Source organism: Falco rusticolus, chromosome 2, assembly GCF_015220075.1.
Source record: "Falco rusticolus isolate bFalRus1 chromosome 2, bFalRus1.pri, whole genome shotgun sequence".
Classification (NCBI taxonomy): domain Eukaryota; kingdom Metazoa; phylum Chordata; class Aves; order Falconiformes; family Falconidae; genus Falco; species Falco rusticolus.
Window position 1 is genome coordinate 71,498,263 of NC_051188.1, and position 15,815 is coordinate 71,514,077.

Consider the following 15,815-nt stretch of genomic DNA (forward strand, 5'->3'; position numbering starts at 1 on the left):
AGATGCTTCAATAAACTGATGGATTCCAGACTGGAATACTTAAATGCCACTGCCTCGCACTACACCACACCTAACAATTTCAATCTCTCTGCCATCAGCATAACTCTTTGGAGGGGAGACCATTACTTACTGATGGCATCTGAACTGTGGGAGATGTATTTCTCAGATTCTGGCTCAAAGTAAACACCCTGGCCTTGTCCTGCTGCAGGCTGGGGCTGTACCTGGATGTACATCAACCTCCTCTGATCTGCCCTGGAAGAAGCTTGGGCCTTCAGGAGCGGGGTGAACTGTGTCACTGTCCCCGGTGTGGGTGAGCTTGGACCCTGCAGGACTCATCTACTTCACAGCTTAGTCACGGCCAAAGAGAGTAATAAATAGGAATTGCTTGTCATTGTGTTTTTCCTGTATGCTTTCACCAAAAAAAGGTTGAAAAGTGAGTTACAATTCAGCACCGGAGAGTAAGTGTTTGCAGTTCTACTGCCAAATTTCCTCACTTGCGCCCATTAAGAATGAAAGAACAAGTCAAATACAATGGAAAAGGTTTTTTATTTCTGATATTTGAGCTGTGCCAGCTTACTGCAAGGGTGAATTTAGGCAACAATGTATTTTCTAAAACTTAGCCCTCCTCTGTTATCTTGAATTGTGTTCTGCTTTTTTCTAAATGGAATATGCCCTCTGTGGAATAACTAAACATATTTCTACAAAACTGAGAAAAAATTATTTTATGAAATAATCTTGTCTTTCAAAAATTCTTGCTCAACGTATAAATTAAACTTTGAAGAGAACTGAGTTAAACTGCTTTGCTATTCAGTTTATGCAGATAAGATGAATGTAGCACTTGCAAGGCTATGTTTTTTTAAGTCTGGAGATAATGTTCTTTGTAATAAGGATGTATTTTCCCCAACACCCTTGCTCCTCAGATTGGAATTGACACTGAAATGTTCAGAGGAACCTGAAGTGTTCTAAAGGAGTGATTGATCAAACTGCTCAAATTCTTTCTGGCTTTCTGTATGTTTTTATGTCACTACAAACATTTAAATATGGCTATCACATGGTAACAATCTCAGATGACATCTTCACCTTACCAGTTTTTACATCTTCCATTATTTTGTTATGGGCATTTGTTCAATTTTGAGAAAGGCAGAAAGAATGGAAGTTAGATTTTATGAAGCCCAAAGGACTTCTGAAGGATCTTCCTAAGTTTACCACTAATATAGATCCAAGTGTAAGTGTCCCATTCTGTACTGCATTATTTGCCTTTCATTGCCATCCTCAAAAGCAATTATCACTCCTCACAGTCATCATGTCTTAAAATTGCTCTTTATATTGGCCCTGGCTAAAACCAAAGTGAAATGGAAATCAGAAATGTTGATTGAAGATACCAACTCATTTCAGTCAGATGAATTTGGAGAGTTTTTGAGAAATATCAATAGATTGCAGTGCACTGGACCGACAATGGTAGGTTGCATTTGTAGGTGGGAAAATTTGATCTGCTACACATAGAACAAAAAAATACCACATAACTTGTCACATATATGATAAAAAAACACTGGAATCAGCCACTCACAGCAGTCTTGGCCTCAGTGGATCTGGGCTCAGTTCTTCATTCACTGCAGACTGGTGTTACTGACATCCTCAAAACAACTCCTCAGGGGTCATCTGGACCCAGAGTCCAGGCCTGCCCACCCTTGATGGGCGTGCTTCTGCCAGCAAGTGCATGCAAAGCTTCTGAAGAGCTGCAGCACAGCAATATCAGGAGGCATTCTCTTCTCCATATGTTGCCCGTGGGCCAAAGAGGGTGGTGAGCCCCGTGCAGAAGGACAGAGCTGAGGGCACACAGAAAGTGTCTGGACCTCTGAAATTCAACTTCCTACCTAAAGGCAGATTTAATTATTTGTAGAAAGCAAAATGCTTCCAGCGACAGAGACCTTCAGCCAGAATAAACTGTCTGTAGTCTCAGATAAATATCTAACAAGCGTCCAGCTGGAGGACTCCAGGAGCTGTAGGAGACAGGTTTCAGCCCCTTCCCTGTTTGTCTCAGAACAGCCCCAGTGCCCTCCTGTGCTGCTCGTGGTGCAGGTGGCAGCCTCAGCCACTGGGATGCCAGGAAAGCCACCAGTGAGGGCTCTCCTTCAACATTTAATCACAGCAAAGTTCACGTGCCTGATTTCAGGAACCTGTTCAGTGCTAGAAAGGGGGCACCCAGGTCTAGCAAGTGAGACACTTGATATGTGAGCCCCATTCCCTCCTTCTGTATTCCCCCCTTACTTAGACTAACCAGCTCCCTGCACAGCTGCTTTTGGAGGCTCTTACTTCCCCCCTTGTGCAAGAAATACTACAAAGGTCTCACTTCGGCATCCCTCAGGTTGAAAAGATAGTCACCCTCCGCGAAAATGCGAGAAGTAAGTTAAAATATGGATCCATTTTATTGTGCTAGAGAATATAAACATTTTACTGTCATTAAATCATATATACAGGGTATGATAAAGATTACATATAAGATATATATCATACATATATATATATCGTATATCACAACCCTTACCTGAATACACAATTTGAAAAGGCTCCGCAAAGTCGGAAAGTGTGATTAAAAGAGAAAAGCATATAGGTATATGAAGAAAGCAGGGATGGAGAAATGACCGAGGGATGAGGTGTAATAAAGAGCGGTGCTAAAGTATTCCTTTGGCATTAACATATAGCCCACCGAGGACAACAGAAAGTCTTAAACATCACCTTTTCTTTTTCCTTACAGCTTGAGGAGGAGGCAGTAATTACTGACCCATGAAACTCCACTCGAGCCTTGGGCTTGCTGTCACACCAAAGGGAAGAGGGGAGCCAGTCTCATACCGAGGGCTCTCCCGGAGGGCTGGGCAGCTCGGTGACCACACACAGCGCCGGTAACAGCACACGGTCACCGAACAGGGGTTAACCCAGCGCGCTGCCGCCGGCTGCAGGCGGGCTGGGGGGCAGCCCGGTCCCCGTCCCGGTCCCGGCCAGCCGCGCTTCCCGCAGCCGCCGCCAGAGGATCCCGCCGCCGCGGCAGGCGGTGCCGGCGGCGGGGGAAAGAGGCGGAGCCGCCGCCTGCGGGGAAGCCGCCCCCGATCAAGAGGCGGGGGCTGGGGGTCCCTGCGGCGCAGCGTCGCCCAGAGCTCGGCTCCCCGGCCGGGCAGGCGGCGCAGGACGCGGGCTCGCTCTCTCTCTTTGCAACTCGCTGCTGGTGCGTCTCTCCTCCGGGTACCTCTGCCGCGGTACCCAGGCGGTGGCAGAGGGGAAGGCAGCCTCTGCCGTCCCCCGGTCGCCCCCCGCCCCAAGCCGCTGCCGGCAGAGCCGAGCCGAGCCGGCCGGGGCGGCAGCCACCGCCGCAGCACTCCCCAACGGTTTGCTCTGCCGGGCTAGGCTTTTATTTATTCCAGTGGAGTGTGTGTGAACACGTGCATTTGTCTCTATGTGGCCAGCGCGGGGGTGGCCGGCGACGGCGAAACCCCCTCTGTTCCAAACGCGCAGGCACTGCCAGCCGAGGCGTGGGTACCGCGACCGCGGAGCCCTGGGTGATGTTTCCATAAGCACCGGCCTTCAGAACACCTTCGGGTGCCTGACAGCGCTGGTGGCCGCAGCGAGCTGCCGTGCAGCGGTGCCGGCGGCAGCGCCGAGCCCAGCGCCGCCGGGACCCACCGGCACCGGCGGGAGCCCAACCCCCGTTGCTGCGGGGCGGCGGCCGCCCCAGCCCGCCCCGCAGCGCCGTGTTTCCGCAAAGTTATCAGCGGCTCGGCGTGCTGCCTAACCGGGCAGCCCCCGAGCTCCTGCCGTCCCTTCCGTCGCCTTTGCCGTTTTCTCAAGGCAGCAGCGGTCGGTCTGGGGTCCACCTGCCCTTCTCTGCTGGCGACGGAAAGACGCACCGGTCTTGTAGCAAGTGATTATTAGCAATTCACAGTAACTGCAATTAGCCAAAGTCAACACGAAAGAACTGCTGTTGAAGCTAGTAGAGACGTTTAGGTTGAAAAAAAGAAAAATTCTAAAGTGCATGACTGGGAATTAATTGCCTGGCTCACGACGGATTTTCCCTAAGCTGTCTCCTTCCTTCAATAAATAACTTCTGTAACAGAACTCTCTTCAGCTAGCTCTTCTAGGCATCATGTAGGAATTATTCTGAAAGCAAGATTGCATCTTCCAGCAGCATTTTTTTCTTTATTCTTTTTCAATGTAATCTCATAATTAAAAACAACTCCCCCAGAACTTGGAAATTATGTGTAAGGCAGGAGGAAGCAAAGATTTATGCTTCCGAGATTTCTGATCACTCGTTGCACCTCGAGCAGAGCTTTTCGTTTCCAGATTACCATCATGTAAGTGAAATTCTGTCATTTCCCATTCCGAAAGCAAAGAAGAACGTTCTTATTACCCTGATGCAAAGCTCCACACACCTGGAAAGAATTGAAGTCGGTAAATATCACACCTATGCTGTTCTCAGTGGAGTAGCAAGACACATGATACCGAAACCCAGACTACTTTTGCCCTGAATACACTTGGCTGCTGTCACATTTCTGAGTTCTCACAGCATAAATTCCTCGTTTATTGTAAAATTTCCAATATACACATAAATCCGTGTACATCGGTCTACCGCATCTCTCTTCTCGGTGTATATACATTTTACAGACGTATCTTAAGCATATCTATGTGTATCCATGCTCTCGCACGGCGCATGCAAGCTTCTACATAGATCCAGCTAGATAAAGAGGCATATACAAACACGCTGCGTTGTGTATGTTTGTCTGTCTGTGGAAGACAGTTCTGTAGGTCCCTCTCTGTAGCCGCACCGATTGCATGGATCTGCGTCTATATGTACATCGGGATGCTCGTGGTTCCGGCCACTCCGAGACCAAAAGCAGCGCCGACCCCTCTCCCTCCGCCTGAAGGGAGCACCTCCGGCGCCCTGGGGGGCCCGCTCGGCAAGTGAGTGTGGGGTTCGGGGGTGGGGGCCACGCAAAAACAGCGGGGGGATGCTGCCGCCAGGCGCCGCAGGCCCCTCGGAGCCGCCTCCTCGGGGGCATCGGGCTAGTGATGGCGGGGAGAAATCCCCGCTGCCGGCTGGCTGCGGCTGGCGAGTTTGCGGCTCCCCCTCTCCCGTGTGCGTGCGTGTGCGTGTGTGTGTGTGTGTGCGGCCGCCGGGGCGGGGGGAGGGTTCGCTTCCCGGCTCCCCCCGTGCCGGCGGGGCGGGTACCTGTTGGGCAGGCAGCGGGGACGAGCCGCTCCCCGGTGCGGGGCGGCCCCCGGCAGCGCTCCGGAGCCGCGCTGCGGGGCTGGCCGCCGGCCAGGCGCTCCGCGGGCGGGGGCGAGGTGCGCCCCTTCTCCCCCGCCCCAGCCCGCCCTCCGCCCGGCCCGGCCCACCCCGCCCCGCGGCTCCCGCGGCCCGGCGGGGCCCAGGCTCCGCCGCGCTGTGCACAGCCCGGGGGGCACGGCCAGCGCCAGCCGGGGGAGCGGGAGAGGCCGCGCCGCTGCTCCCGGCGACTGATTGCCAGGCAGGGGAAGCGCCGCAGCTCGGTGCCCGCCGAACACCTGTCAGCCCGTGGAGCCTGATTGATACCTGGCCCTGGCAGCCTCTCTGCTGGGGATTTCCCCCGCGTCCCACTTCTTTTTTTTTTTTTTTCTTTCCCCTCCTCTCTCCTGCCCCCTCCCTTCCTGGAGCGGTGTGAAAGGGGGTATTTTCTTCAGGGTATAAAGCTGAGAATACAGAGGAAGAGAGGCTAAGAGCTTCACCTCATTGCCTCATTCTCCCTTTCATGTGAACATCCTGCAACATTTCCTTCATCCTGCCGCACCTCTCACCTGGCCAGCGCTGCCCAGATCATGTCCGCTAAGCTCCTGCCGGTTTTCTTCCTCCTCTCAGTGTTTCACGCCTGGTAAGTCTGCACCCCTTCGCCTCCCCCCACCCCCTCTCCTCGCACCGGGGCTTGCGGGCTGGAGTCCCGCTCGCCGGAGTTTGCGAGACACTCGGCGCCCGGGAAGAACAGCGGGCTCTTCCCCGCCTCCCCTGCGCCGTGCTGGGGCTTTATTCCCAAACGCGGCTTCCCCGACTCTGTCGCCAGGACCCGCCGGGCTCCTCGGACAGCTGAAGCTCCGCTGCCGGCTCGGCGGCCCCGCTGCTTGTCCCTGCCGGCCCCGTGTGAAGCCGGAGGTGGCCCGCCAGGGCTCTGCCCCGAGCCGGCCTGGCAGAAAGTTTTCCCGCTCCGCGGCCGCCAGAGCCCGGCACCCGGCGGGACGGCGGCTGGCGCTGCCCGGGCTCCCCTCACACGTGGCGCGGAGCGGCCGGCAGCCCCGGCTTCCCTCCGCGCCCCACCGCCGGGGGCTGCGCCGATGGGGTCGGCCTAAGTAGGGAGAGGGCAGCCGCCGGGACCGCCGGGGGGTGCCGGGGGTGCCCCGCTGCCCGAGGCGGGGGGCCGGTGGCGGCTACCGTTGACCGCCTGGCCCTCGGCCCGGCAGACGTTAAGCACCGCGGAGGGGGCCGGGAGGGCCGCGTGTGGCGGACCGGGCCGGTGGGCCGCTGGCCGCCGCCGCGGGGGCGGGAGGGGTCCTCCCGGCGGGGCTCCGGCAACGGCGGGCGGTGAGGGGCCGGAGCGGGACAGCGGGCAGCGGCAGCCGTGACCGTTTGTGTTAGGCTCGCCTTCGGCTCCGCGCCTTGTCCAGGGTGCTAGGAAGGGCCCCCAATACATAACCCAGGCAAAGGGGTCACCTCAGCCCACCCCGTAGGATCTGCCACAAACTGGGGTGCAGGAGTGCTCAGAGGCCCGGCCCTTCCCTTCCCTGCCCTTCCCTTCCCAATTTATTGACCATGTTCTCCTTCTCGACAGCCTGCCCCACACCCGAGTGGCATCTCCCTTTCCCAGATCCCCGCGGGAACTAGAGGCTGCTTCATGCCAGCCCTCAGGGCAAGTCCCGGACGCGTGTTGCATGAAATAAACCCTTTCCCCACATCCTCTCAGGGTTTTCCAGCCTTCCTCCTTTGCAGTTTGTGCACTGCCTCACAGGATCAAAACTAGTGACCCCTGAGGAATCTGGGGAAGGTGTGCAGCCTTTCTTCCTCCCCAGTTTGAGAACGGCCTGCCATCACCCTGAGCACGTTTCTGTGGATAGCAGGAATATGCTGGGCATTGGCAGTCACCAGTAAGGCTACAGGTGAAAACATAACCTCAAGTGCCTTCAAGGAGTTTTATGGTGCAGAGGCAAGCAAGGGAAATGAAATAACAAACCCTTAAGAAAACAAAACACCTTGAAAAATGCCTAGGGTATTAGTCTGATCCACTGTGAAACCTCTCCCAGCCCCAACCTTGATCTGGAAGGGAGGTAGGAATTTACATGGTTTGGAGGTACTTTCTAGGAACCAAGCTGCTAGAGTAAGGGGATTTAAAAGGTCTGCCAGTGCTTAGAGTCTTGTTAGTGACTGTTTTAAAAAAGCAGCTCCCTGAAATGGGAATCATGATCCTACCTGAACGCAGTTCTTATTTCCACGTGCAGTCTAAATGCCTCCAGTAAAGTTATGGTGTGTGCAGCAGAAAAAGACGTATGATTTGTGCTCCTTTCCTGTCGGCAGCTCGGCACCGCTGCAGCATTTCAGCTCTGAAATCTCAACCATGTGTGTTTGGAGAGGGTGCCTCCTTTGAGAATGGTTTAGTAATTGCTGTATTGAAACATAGGGCTTGTCATGAATCTGAGGGAGAACACTACCCCACCCACACCCTGCACCCCCCTGCCAAGTTCTCTTAGGATTTTTTTAACGCTCAAGTTTTTAAAAAATACAACTCACTATCAGAGAAGGAATAGTCGTCTATTCAAAATTTCCCCTGATGTTTTCTCTACATTTGTAACTTGGTTATATGAGCTCTCTCTGTAGAAAATCCTCATGGGCTAGGTTTCAAAATAATTTTTATATAGAAAATGTACCTAGAACATGCACAGTTTATGAGGTCACGTCAAGTGATACACGGCTAATCCTTAGGGGCATATTGGCTGTACAGCAGTTTCAATTAAAAGTTTCATTAAATGCTTGAATGGTGGTCTATAAACAATGATGAGGGTTGATGATGCTCTGTGATTAAATTTTTATGCTTGTATTCATTTTTTTTCCCCTGTTACTATAGAGTGTCTATCAAGTCTTCTGGACATCTGAGACATTTTAAAAGACACTAGTGTCATTACGGAGACAAGGAGAGGGAGAGAGAGAAAGGAGGTTGCTCTGATGTGTGTAGCACTCCCATGAATAAGCAAGGCTCATGCCTCTGATTCTCCATTGCTTTGCACCTTGACCATTTGTGTAAAAAGGTTGCAAAATTATATCGTAGCAGAAGGGCAACTGCAGGTCGAAGCAACACATGGTTGCTGCTGTAGGGTCTACCACTGAGGTTATCTTTTCTCCTGATAACTTCATCTCAGTTTAACTGTCATAGAGTTTCTCCAGTGAGAGACGTCAAACAGATTTGGTTTCTAAGATACCAAAAGACATATCTTCAAATCAACATTTTACTGTTTGTGCACAAAAACCTGCACAAATGAAATTAGGCTTGAGTGAAAATAGCTCTAGCTGTGATTTCTGGCCAAACTTTAGTTTCACCACATTTGTATTAGCATGCTCTTAAAAATAAAAATAATCCACCTAAGAAGGAAAGAAGTTGCAACTCGGTGTAGTACTGCTTTTTTCAAAAACGCCATTAGAACTGCAGGGAAATTCAGATTAATTTATGCAGTGTATTTGTGTGCTTGTGATAATCCATCTTAAATTCAAGGAGCAAGTTCTTAATTCTAAGCCTTGTAATACATTAAACTCAGAAATTCAGGCACTGAGAATATAATAATTTATTAATAGGATAAAATGATCAGGAAGTATTAAAAGGTCTGAATTTTTAATACTCTTATTAGCCTTTGTGCAAGAGACGAATCAGTTGTCTGGTGTATTAATACTGCAGATGTTCGTTCTTTGTAAAACTATATTGTAAACTAACTAGTCAGGATAGGTTGGTTAAAATATGGGCTATAAAATACTACTCTGATGGTTGTATTAACTCTCAGAGTGTAATTTTTTGAGAGACTGGTAGAAGACAATTTCTAAACAATTCTGAATCATGACCCATCCACAGATACTCAAAAACTGTTAATGGGAACATCCTGTTGCAAAAACAGCCTAAGGCTAGGTAGATGCAAAGCCAAGAAAGATATCTAAAACTTCTTCAGATGAGTGTTGAGATTTACCCTGAATGTAAATTCAGATTTTAGTTATGTAATGTAACATCTATTTGTTTGATTTGTTATTGCAGTTCTAGAAAGGTTGAAGAGGATGAATATGAAGATGGAACAGCTAACCAAAAATGGGTTTTAGCTCCAAGAACACAAGACACAGATGTGACTCTCATACTAAACAAGCTGTTGAGAGAATATGACAAAAAGCTTCGGCCAGATATTGGAAGTAAGTACTCCTTTCTGCACAAGTGAGGAGAAACATCTATGGGTAGGAAAGACATCATGTTATATTTTGGTTAGTGTGCACAAATGTCTGGGAAAGTGGAGCTTAAGTTTTTTTGGCTCAAGTTCATTTCCAAGTCAATATTTACAAAATGCTAATTCTTATGGGGAGATGAGGTGGTAATTTAAGGTGCTAAACATTGGTTAGCTTGTACAGAGTTTGTGTAGACATATGGCAGGACTAGCTCTGAAGTATTCACCAGGCTTTTGGTATAGTTAGTAACATACTTACCTCTTTTGTCATCCAATCCACGCATATGAAAAACTCATACTATGAGAAGCGATTAAAAAAACCCAACGTACTAAAAACAAAAGTAGGACACAGCAAGAGAAGAATGTGCATCTACTCCCTTCAAAATATGATCACAAAAGTTATGTTCCTTGGTGCTGAGAAGAAGGCACTAGGGTTTGCTTGTGTAGGATTTGCCTGTGTATAGGGCAACTCTAAGAGATTTTCTTCCCCAAACCAGCAGACATCTTATGTCCAAAAGAAATCTGATAGAATGGAAGTGTCTTGTGGGAAATACTACTACATATAGGTATGACATTTAGGTAAGACCCAGTAGATACCTGCATATAACCATTTTGAGCTATTTTCCTTTCTTTTTTTTGAATTTGTGTAATGAGGTTGTGTTTACTGTCTCTGGTTGTGCCCTGTTTACCTTGTTTGCATTCTTAGATCAGAGTGGCTATAGCACAACAGCTGTTCAGTTTGTTCACAGCACCTTTGTAAGACAGAAATCACAATTTGTCATTTATTTGCTGCACCTTGCATATACTTCAGAATGAACTGGGAATGGGGAATGCTCAAAACATCCACCTAATATAATTTACTTTTCCTAAATTTTTGCAGATATTAAAGGGAGAATTCCTACTACTGATTATAAGTGAAACTAGCGTTTACTGATGGCACATGTATTGATATACTTCCTACGTGATCCCTTTGGGTCATTTTAGAGGGAAGTAAGAGCCATCTGTATGCATTTACCATTACAATTATTAGTGTGTCTCACAGCTATACATTAATACAACAGTTCCAGGAAAAAAACCCAGCACCCATGCTGTGGTATGAAAGAAAGTTTTGGATGTTCGTGTTTTTCATAGCTATTACTTTGATTTTCCATAGTATTTACAAAGATTGTATTTGATAGATGTGTCTGTTTTTAACACAGAGTGACATTTATCTGTCTCTTAGTTTGTCACATCATATTTAGCTGATCTTTAATATCTGGTGGAGAAGTGCATTAAAGCACTTCTCCACCCATATCAACATTCTCAAACAAATTTTTTATTTTACTTTGTACACTGTGTCCTCAGGTCACTGACTTAAGGCAGAGTAAATTATGTTATGCCTATGAGGGGCAAAATAATCATTCAAAGCCCCCATGTCAGTTGCCATAAATTCAGTAGAGGTCAGACATATATTACAGCAGTGGAAAATCATTGTTACCAAAATAATTCCTTTTGTGTCTCCACAGACTTTTCTAAATCCTGTTTTAGAGAAAGGAGTTAAATTAGACAGCACCTCCATATATCATACCAAACAGAGATTTTACAGTTCTCAACTATGTCTATCTATTTCTATCAAGCATCTCAGTCCTAAGCCATTTTTCTCCTTGATAGGAATCTGGCTATTTCAGAACTTGAGCTGAGTGTTGTTCAGACACCAGAGAAGTTAGTTCACCTCTGCTTCCTTCCCTGGTCCCTCTTCCCTCCTCTCCTACCTTTGATGCAGATAAATAACATTGCCCTTTTGAAGCTGAGGAGCTGCTGCATTTGTCAAGGAGAACATGAAGGGAATGTTAGAGAATCAGGCATTATATCTAAATTTTCTGAACTGCTGGCTGTTGTGTTGCACAGAAGCACATCTCCCTTTCCATCTGGGAGAAGGTTATCCTCCAAACTAGATGGCTGACTTGTCCTGGCAACTGAACTGTGTTTTTGCCCTGAAGGTCTCAGTATTAATACAAATCAATTAAAGCGTAATATATATCAGTTAAAGGACTAGGGGAAAAAAGTAGTGGATGAGGTAACATAGAGCACACAGTGAAAGAATGCACGTTTTGGAATTTACAGAACGCATGGAATGAACCAGTGGAGGAAGAGAGAAGTAACTCTCAGAATCGAGCAGAAGTGCAGCCAATAAAAGACGATGAGGGTTAATCCAGGACTAACATGCAGTCAGATGTTCATTAGGTCCTTTACATTTGTGCAGTGCTGCCTGTAAGCAAATTGGCTGTCCCACAGGACAGGGGATACTCACTGTTTCATGCCACATTACTTTTCACTCAGTTTTCCAATGCTTTATTACAAGGCCACTATTTCTAACAGTGGATAACTTAAGCAATGCTCCTGAAGAAATGGTCTTTCTGCATGCAGTCAGAAAAGCCTAGGAAAATACTGACTACTTTGCAGTCTCAAAGGTTAGGATTGCAGTTTTTAGATTACTTGGGAACAGACTTTTGCAAGCCAGAGGCCATGGGGTAGAGGAGAAGACTGTGGCAGATAGAAGGTGTGGAAGTGCATGCTAGCTCCAGCTGTGATTTTTCTGTGGTCTTTCATCCCTCCCCAGGCAGTTGACGTTTTGCCTAGCTCGGGTATGTCCAGGTACTACCTGGCACTGTACAGGCATATTCTGAGTGTCCACTTGCCATACTACGGGCACTGAGTTCTTCAGTAATCACATCGCCTCTGGGTGAGAAGTATAGCCATCAGTGAATGAACTCCTGTGAACAGACACTCAGCTACAGTCCCTCCTCCCCTGCCCATCTCACCCTAAACCACTGCAAAAAGCATGTAGGTCAGTGCTAAGATGTAAGGTCAGGATTTGCTCTTTCCTTTCTTTTTTCCTTATGCTGGCCTATACTTTGCTTAGGCTTTCATGTAAATGGCTGTCTGTTAAATCACGTGCTTAGTCTACACTCAGCAGTATAGGCACCACCTGCAAGGTTCCAATCCAGGATTATCAAAGAGTGGATCAAACCACCTAAGTATTAGGCAAAATAGTTACTCTGTGAAGGCTATCAGCAATGTGACACCTTAACAGGACCTGTCTAGCTAAAAGGGGCCTTTGGTCTTTGGAAAGAAAGCAGTGTTCTACCAGCAGGGGAATGTCTGACTGCATTCCCTGTGGCCACACAGTTGGCAGAGTTCTTGTCTCCATAAATATCACAGCTTGTGAGGGTTTCATTTTAACAGTGGCATCTGGCAGTTTTCCATTATACCACAGAACATACATGCTTTGTGGAATTGGGAGGGGCGGGGGGAGACAAAAAAAAGGAAAGAAAGAAAGAACAGAAAGCACCTCACACTGAACAGCTTATATGGGTATACTGATTTAGATCAAAAATAAGTGTTTTACAGAGAGAAAGCATCTTTTCCAACTATTTTTTGCCAGCTACAATAATAGGGCTGAGAATTAGGTTTTTTGCATGGTATAAATAACTAGTCCCAGAGAACTAGTAAACCTCTTCTGAACTATGAAGGTCTTAAAATCTCTTCCATAGACAGGTACTCAGGAGTTTGTTTCAAAGTCCTTTGAAGCAAAGACCTGTTCAATGGATATGCAACATTTTCTATGTGCAGTGAAATTTACTACCCTGCAAGAGTGATTTTTTTTTTTTTTTTTTTCTCTCCGTGTCACACTGGTTTCAGTCCTGATGTTTCATAAGACTAAGTTCTGGCCCTGAAATTTTACTTCCTCTTTATTAATAAAATGCGAACAGAAATAATAGGTAAATCAACAGTGTAGAATGATGATAATTACAGCTAGAAAAATCTCAGTCTTATTTAGGTTATGTTAATAACCCATTTTTTTGCCATTGCTTTGCTTTTGATTAATTGATTTAAAATTTAAGTTCCAATTTTAAACAAAACCTATAAAATTAATGAAGCAAACCACTACAACACATGACAAAACATATTTCCTTCAAAGGCAGTTTACTTTGATGAAACCCTCCCTCTCACCTTCCTTGATGGACAGCTTAGTCCACAATGAAGTCCTGGAAAATAAATCCTACCTTTATAACCCCACATTGTTTTGTGCTTATTTTCATATGGAATGTAGGTTGCCTTAAATGAAAGTTTGTAAGTGTCTTCTTTCAAAGTGAAAGTTTTGCCAAACACATTCCCTGAGTGAGCTTTACATGTGGAAGATAATAAGCAATCTTTTTTCTTTCATTGTAAAAGTCACCTTACCCATCAAAAAGGTCAGTATGTGAGAGGTTTCTGAAACGTGCCATGAGTAGTGGGAGGGAAAAAATCTCATCCTAGACCAGGCTTAGCTGCAGTACTCATTTGGAGCATGAAAAGCAGTAAATCTTAAGAGCTGCCTTTCGGTATGTAGCTGGTTTGCTTACCTCAAAAGAAAGATCTTTTTTTCCTCTTGTACATTAAGAACCAATAACTAATGTGGGCCAAAATTTCAGTGCCAACAAGGCAATAGTAATGTCAAGATTAGTTCATGAGCTAAGCTGGACTCCAAGCTTTCCTCTTTATCTCAACCTGCTAATGAGAAAGAAAACATTTTATTTCACCAGTAATTTTTAGAGGACAAAACTCTTCCTTGAGCATCTCTAACAATCAGTCCGTTATCTCAACATTCTAATTTCACTGTAAAGGACATTCTGAAATACACATCCTGCAGTCTGACCAGGTGCTGTCCAGTCTTCTTGTGAGTACATGCTCTTTTCTCCAGCTAAAATACTTTTCCCAGAACACAGCAGGATTAGAACAAGGAGTTACACACACTTACTGGGTACAAACAGGCAACTGCTGTCCACTACCTTTCCCCATCGTGTTCCCAATGTGAAAAAGTGGTGCTAGGAAAGCGATCAATTTCTGTTTTAGCAATTTTAAAAAATGCCTTAAAAATCATAGAAAAAAAACCCCAAAGTTTTTTCCTTGCATTTCAGACTGTACCAATGATCTTTGCAGTTATTTATAATCTGTCAGACAGTTTAATACTTTCAGTTAATTTCTATTTCAGAGGCTGGAGCTAAAAGCCAACTAGAAGGAACTACACTAGTGTACTCAAACTACCTAGGGAAATTGAATGTGGAGTATGATCATAAATATTAGAAATAAAGCTAAAATAAGATAAAAACCCAAATCAAGGAATAGAAAGTTACAAGGTACAACTTGCTGTGCTCAGACTTACTTAGCTGACAGCAAGTTTTTTAGCTGACAGTTCTTGTAGTTGTCAGCCAGAACGGAAAAGGCCAAATTCCATATTTAATATAATAGTATTTTTGTACTAATGTGGTAGTTTATTGTGGTCATCTATTTTTCCTATACTTTCTAGCACCTAGTTTCTAAGCTGCCTACCTTCTTAATTAAATCTTAATTAATTAATTAATTCTTAATTTAAAAAAAAGTCAAGCTGACATCAAATCAGACTTGAGGAAAGAGCATTATGGGAGAGACTGAACAAGCATGAATAATACTGTTTTTACTGATATTCACTGAAAGGACAGAAAAGAGTAGTAAGATAATATGTATTGCAAGTTTGCATGTTCTGTTTCTCAAATGTGTCATTATATTAGGAAGGCTCTGAATTGCACTTTTACCACTAATGCCTTCTTTTTCCCTCCTTGTTTGATTATCCTGCAGTAACTCTTGGATTCCTCTTGGATCCTCTAAATTTATTTGATTCTTACAGTCTCTAGTTGCCCCTTGTATTTATTGTGTTTTTATAAGCCCAAATAAATTCTCTTTGAAATATTTAAGTATATATGCTTATATGTGTATATATGTGCACAGACAGACAGACATACACCCCCTCATTTGATGCCTGCCTGTATATCTTCTGACTCCACCAGTTCTAGCTGTCTTAAGAGTCAAGCTGGTTTTCCTTGCTCCCCAAGTACCTTTATAACCATTACCTAAATGTCTGAATATGAGAGCAGTCTCACTAACAGCTGTGTAGCTCTCAGTACCTTGAGTAGGTTTGTGCAAGCATAGCTGGTAGAAATAAGTGGGCTTGTTTCTGCTGGCAAACAGAAGACTAAGTTCTATCTGACATGCTTTACTGTGCTGGCTTGGTAGCGTTTAACAGCATTTCTCTTTTTAAGCAGCTTAAAGTTCTCTCCGTAACTCATTTACATGGTTTCTCAGTGTATGCAAGGAGCAGGTCTGTTGGGTGAGTGGGCACAACTTTTCTTCAGTTGCTTTTTAAAGATGTGCATTTTCAAGCACAATCCTAATGAAACCCTTGTGTTCTGAAGCCATATCACAACCTTTCTTCTGTCTGACCTGCCCTCCTAGCACACCACACAGAAACTAACCCTGAAGCGCACCACAGGCTATCA

The 15,815-nt window shown here is 46.1% G+C and overlaps 1 protein-coding gene across 1 annotated transcript in view; it reads left to right on the forward strand.

The window, feature by feature from the left end:
• The first annotated feature begins 5,232 nt into the window (after positions 1-5,232).
• Positions 5,233-15,815, forward strand: part of LOC119143548 (gamma-aminobutyric acid receptor subunit gamma-3-like) — a 174,722-nt gene continuing 164,139 nt past the window's right edge. Inside the window, exons 1-2 of the mRNA XM_037377924.1 lie at positions 5,233-5,897; positions 9,303-9,451. Coding sequence (XP_037233821.1) covers positions 5,845-5,897; positions 9,303-9,451 — 202 coding nt within the window. The 5' untranslated portion in view covers positions 5,233-5,844. The remainder of the gene's footprint in view (positions 5,898-9,302; positions 9,452-15,815) is intronic.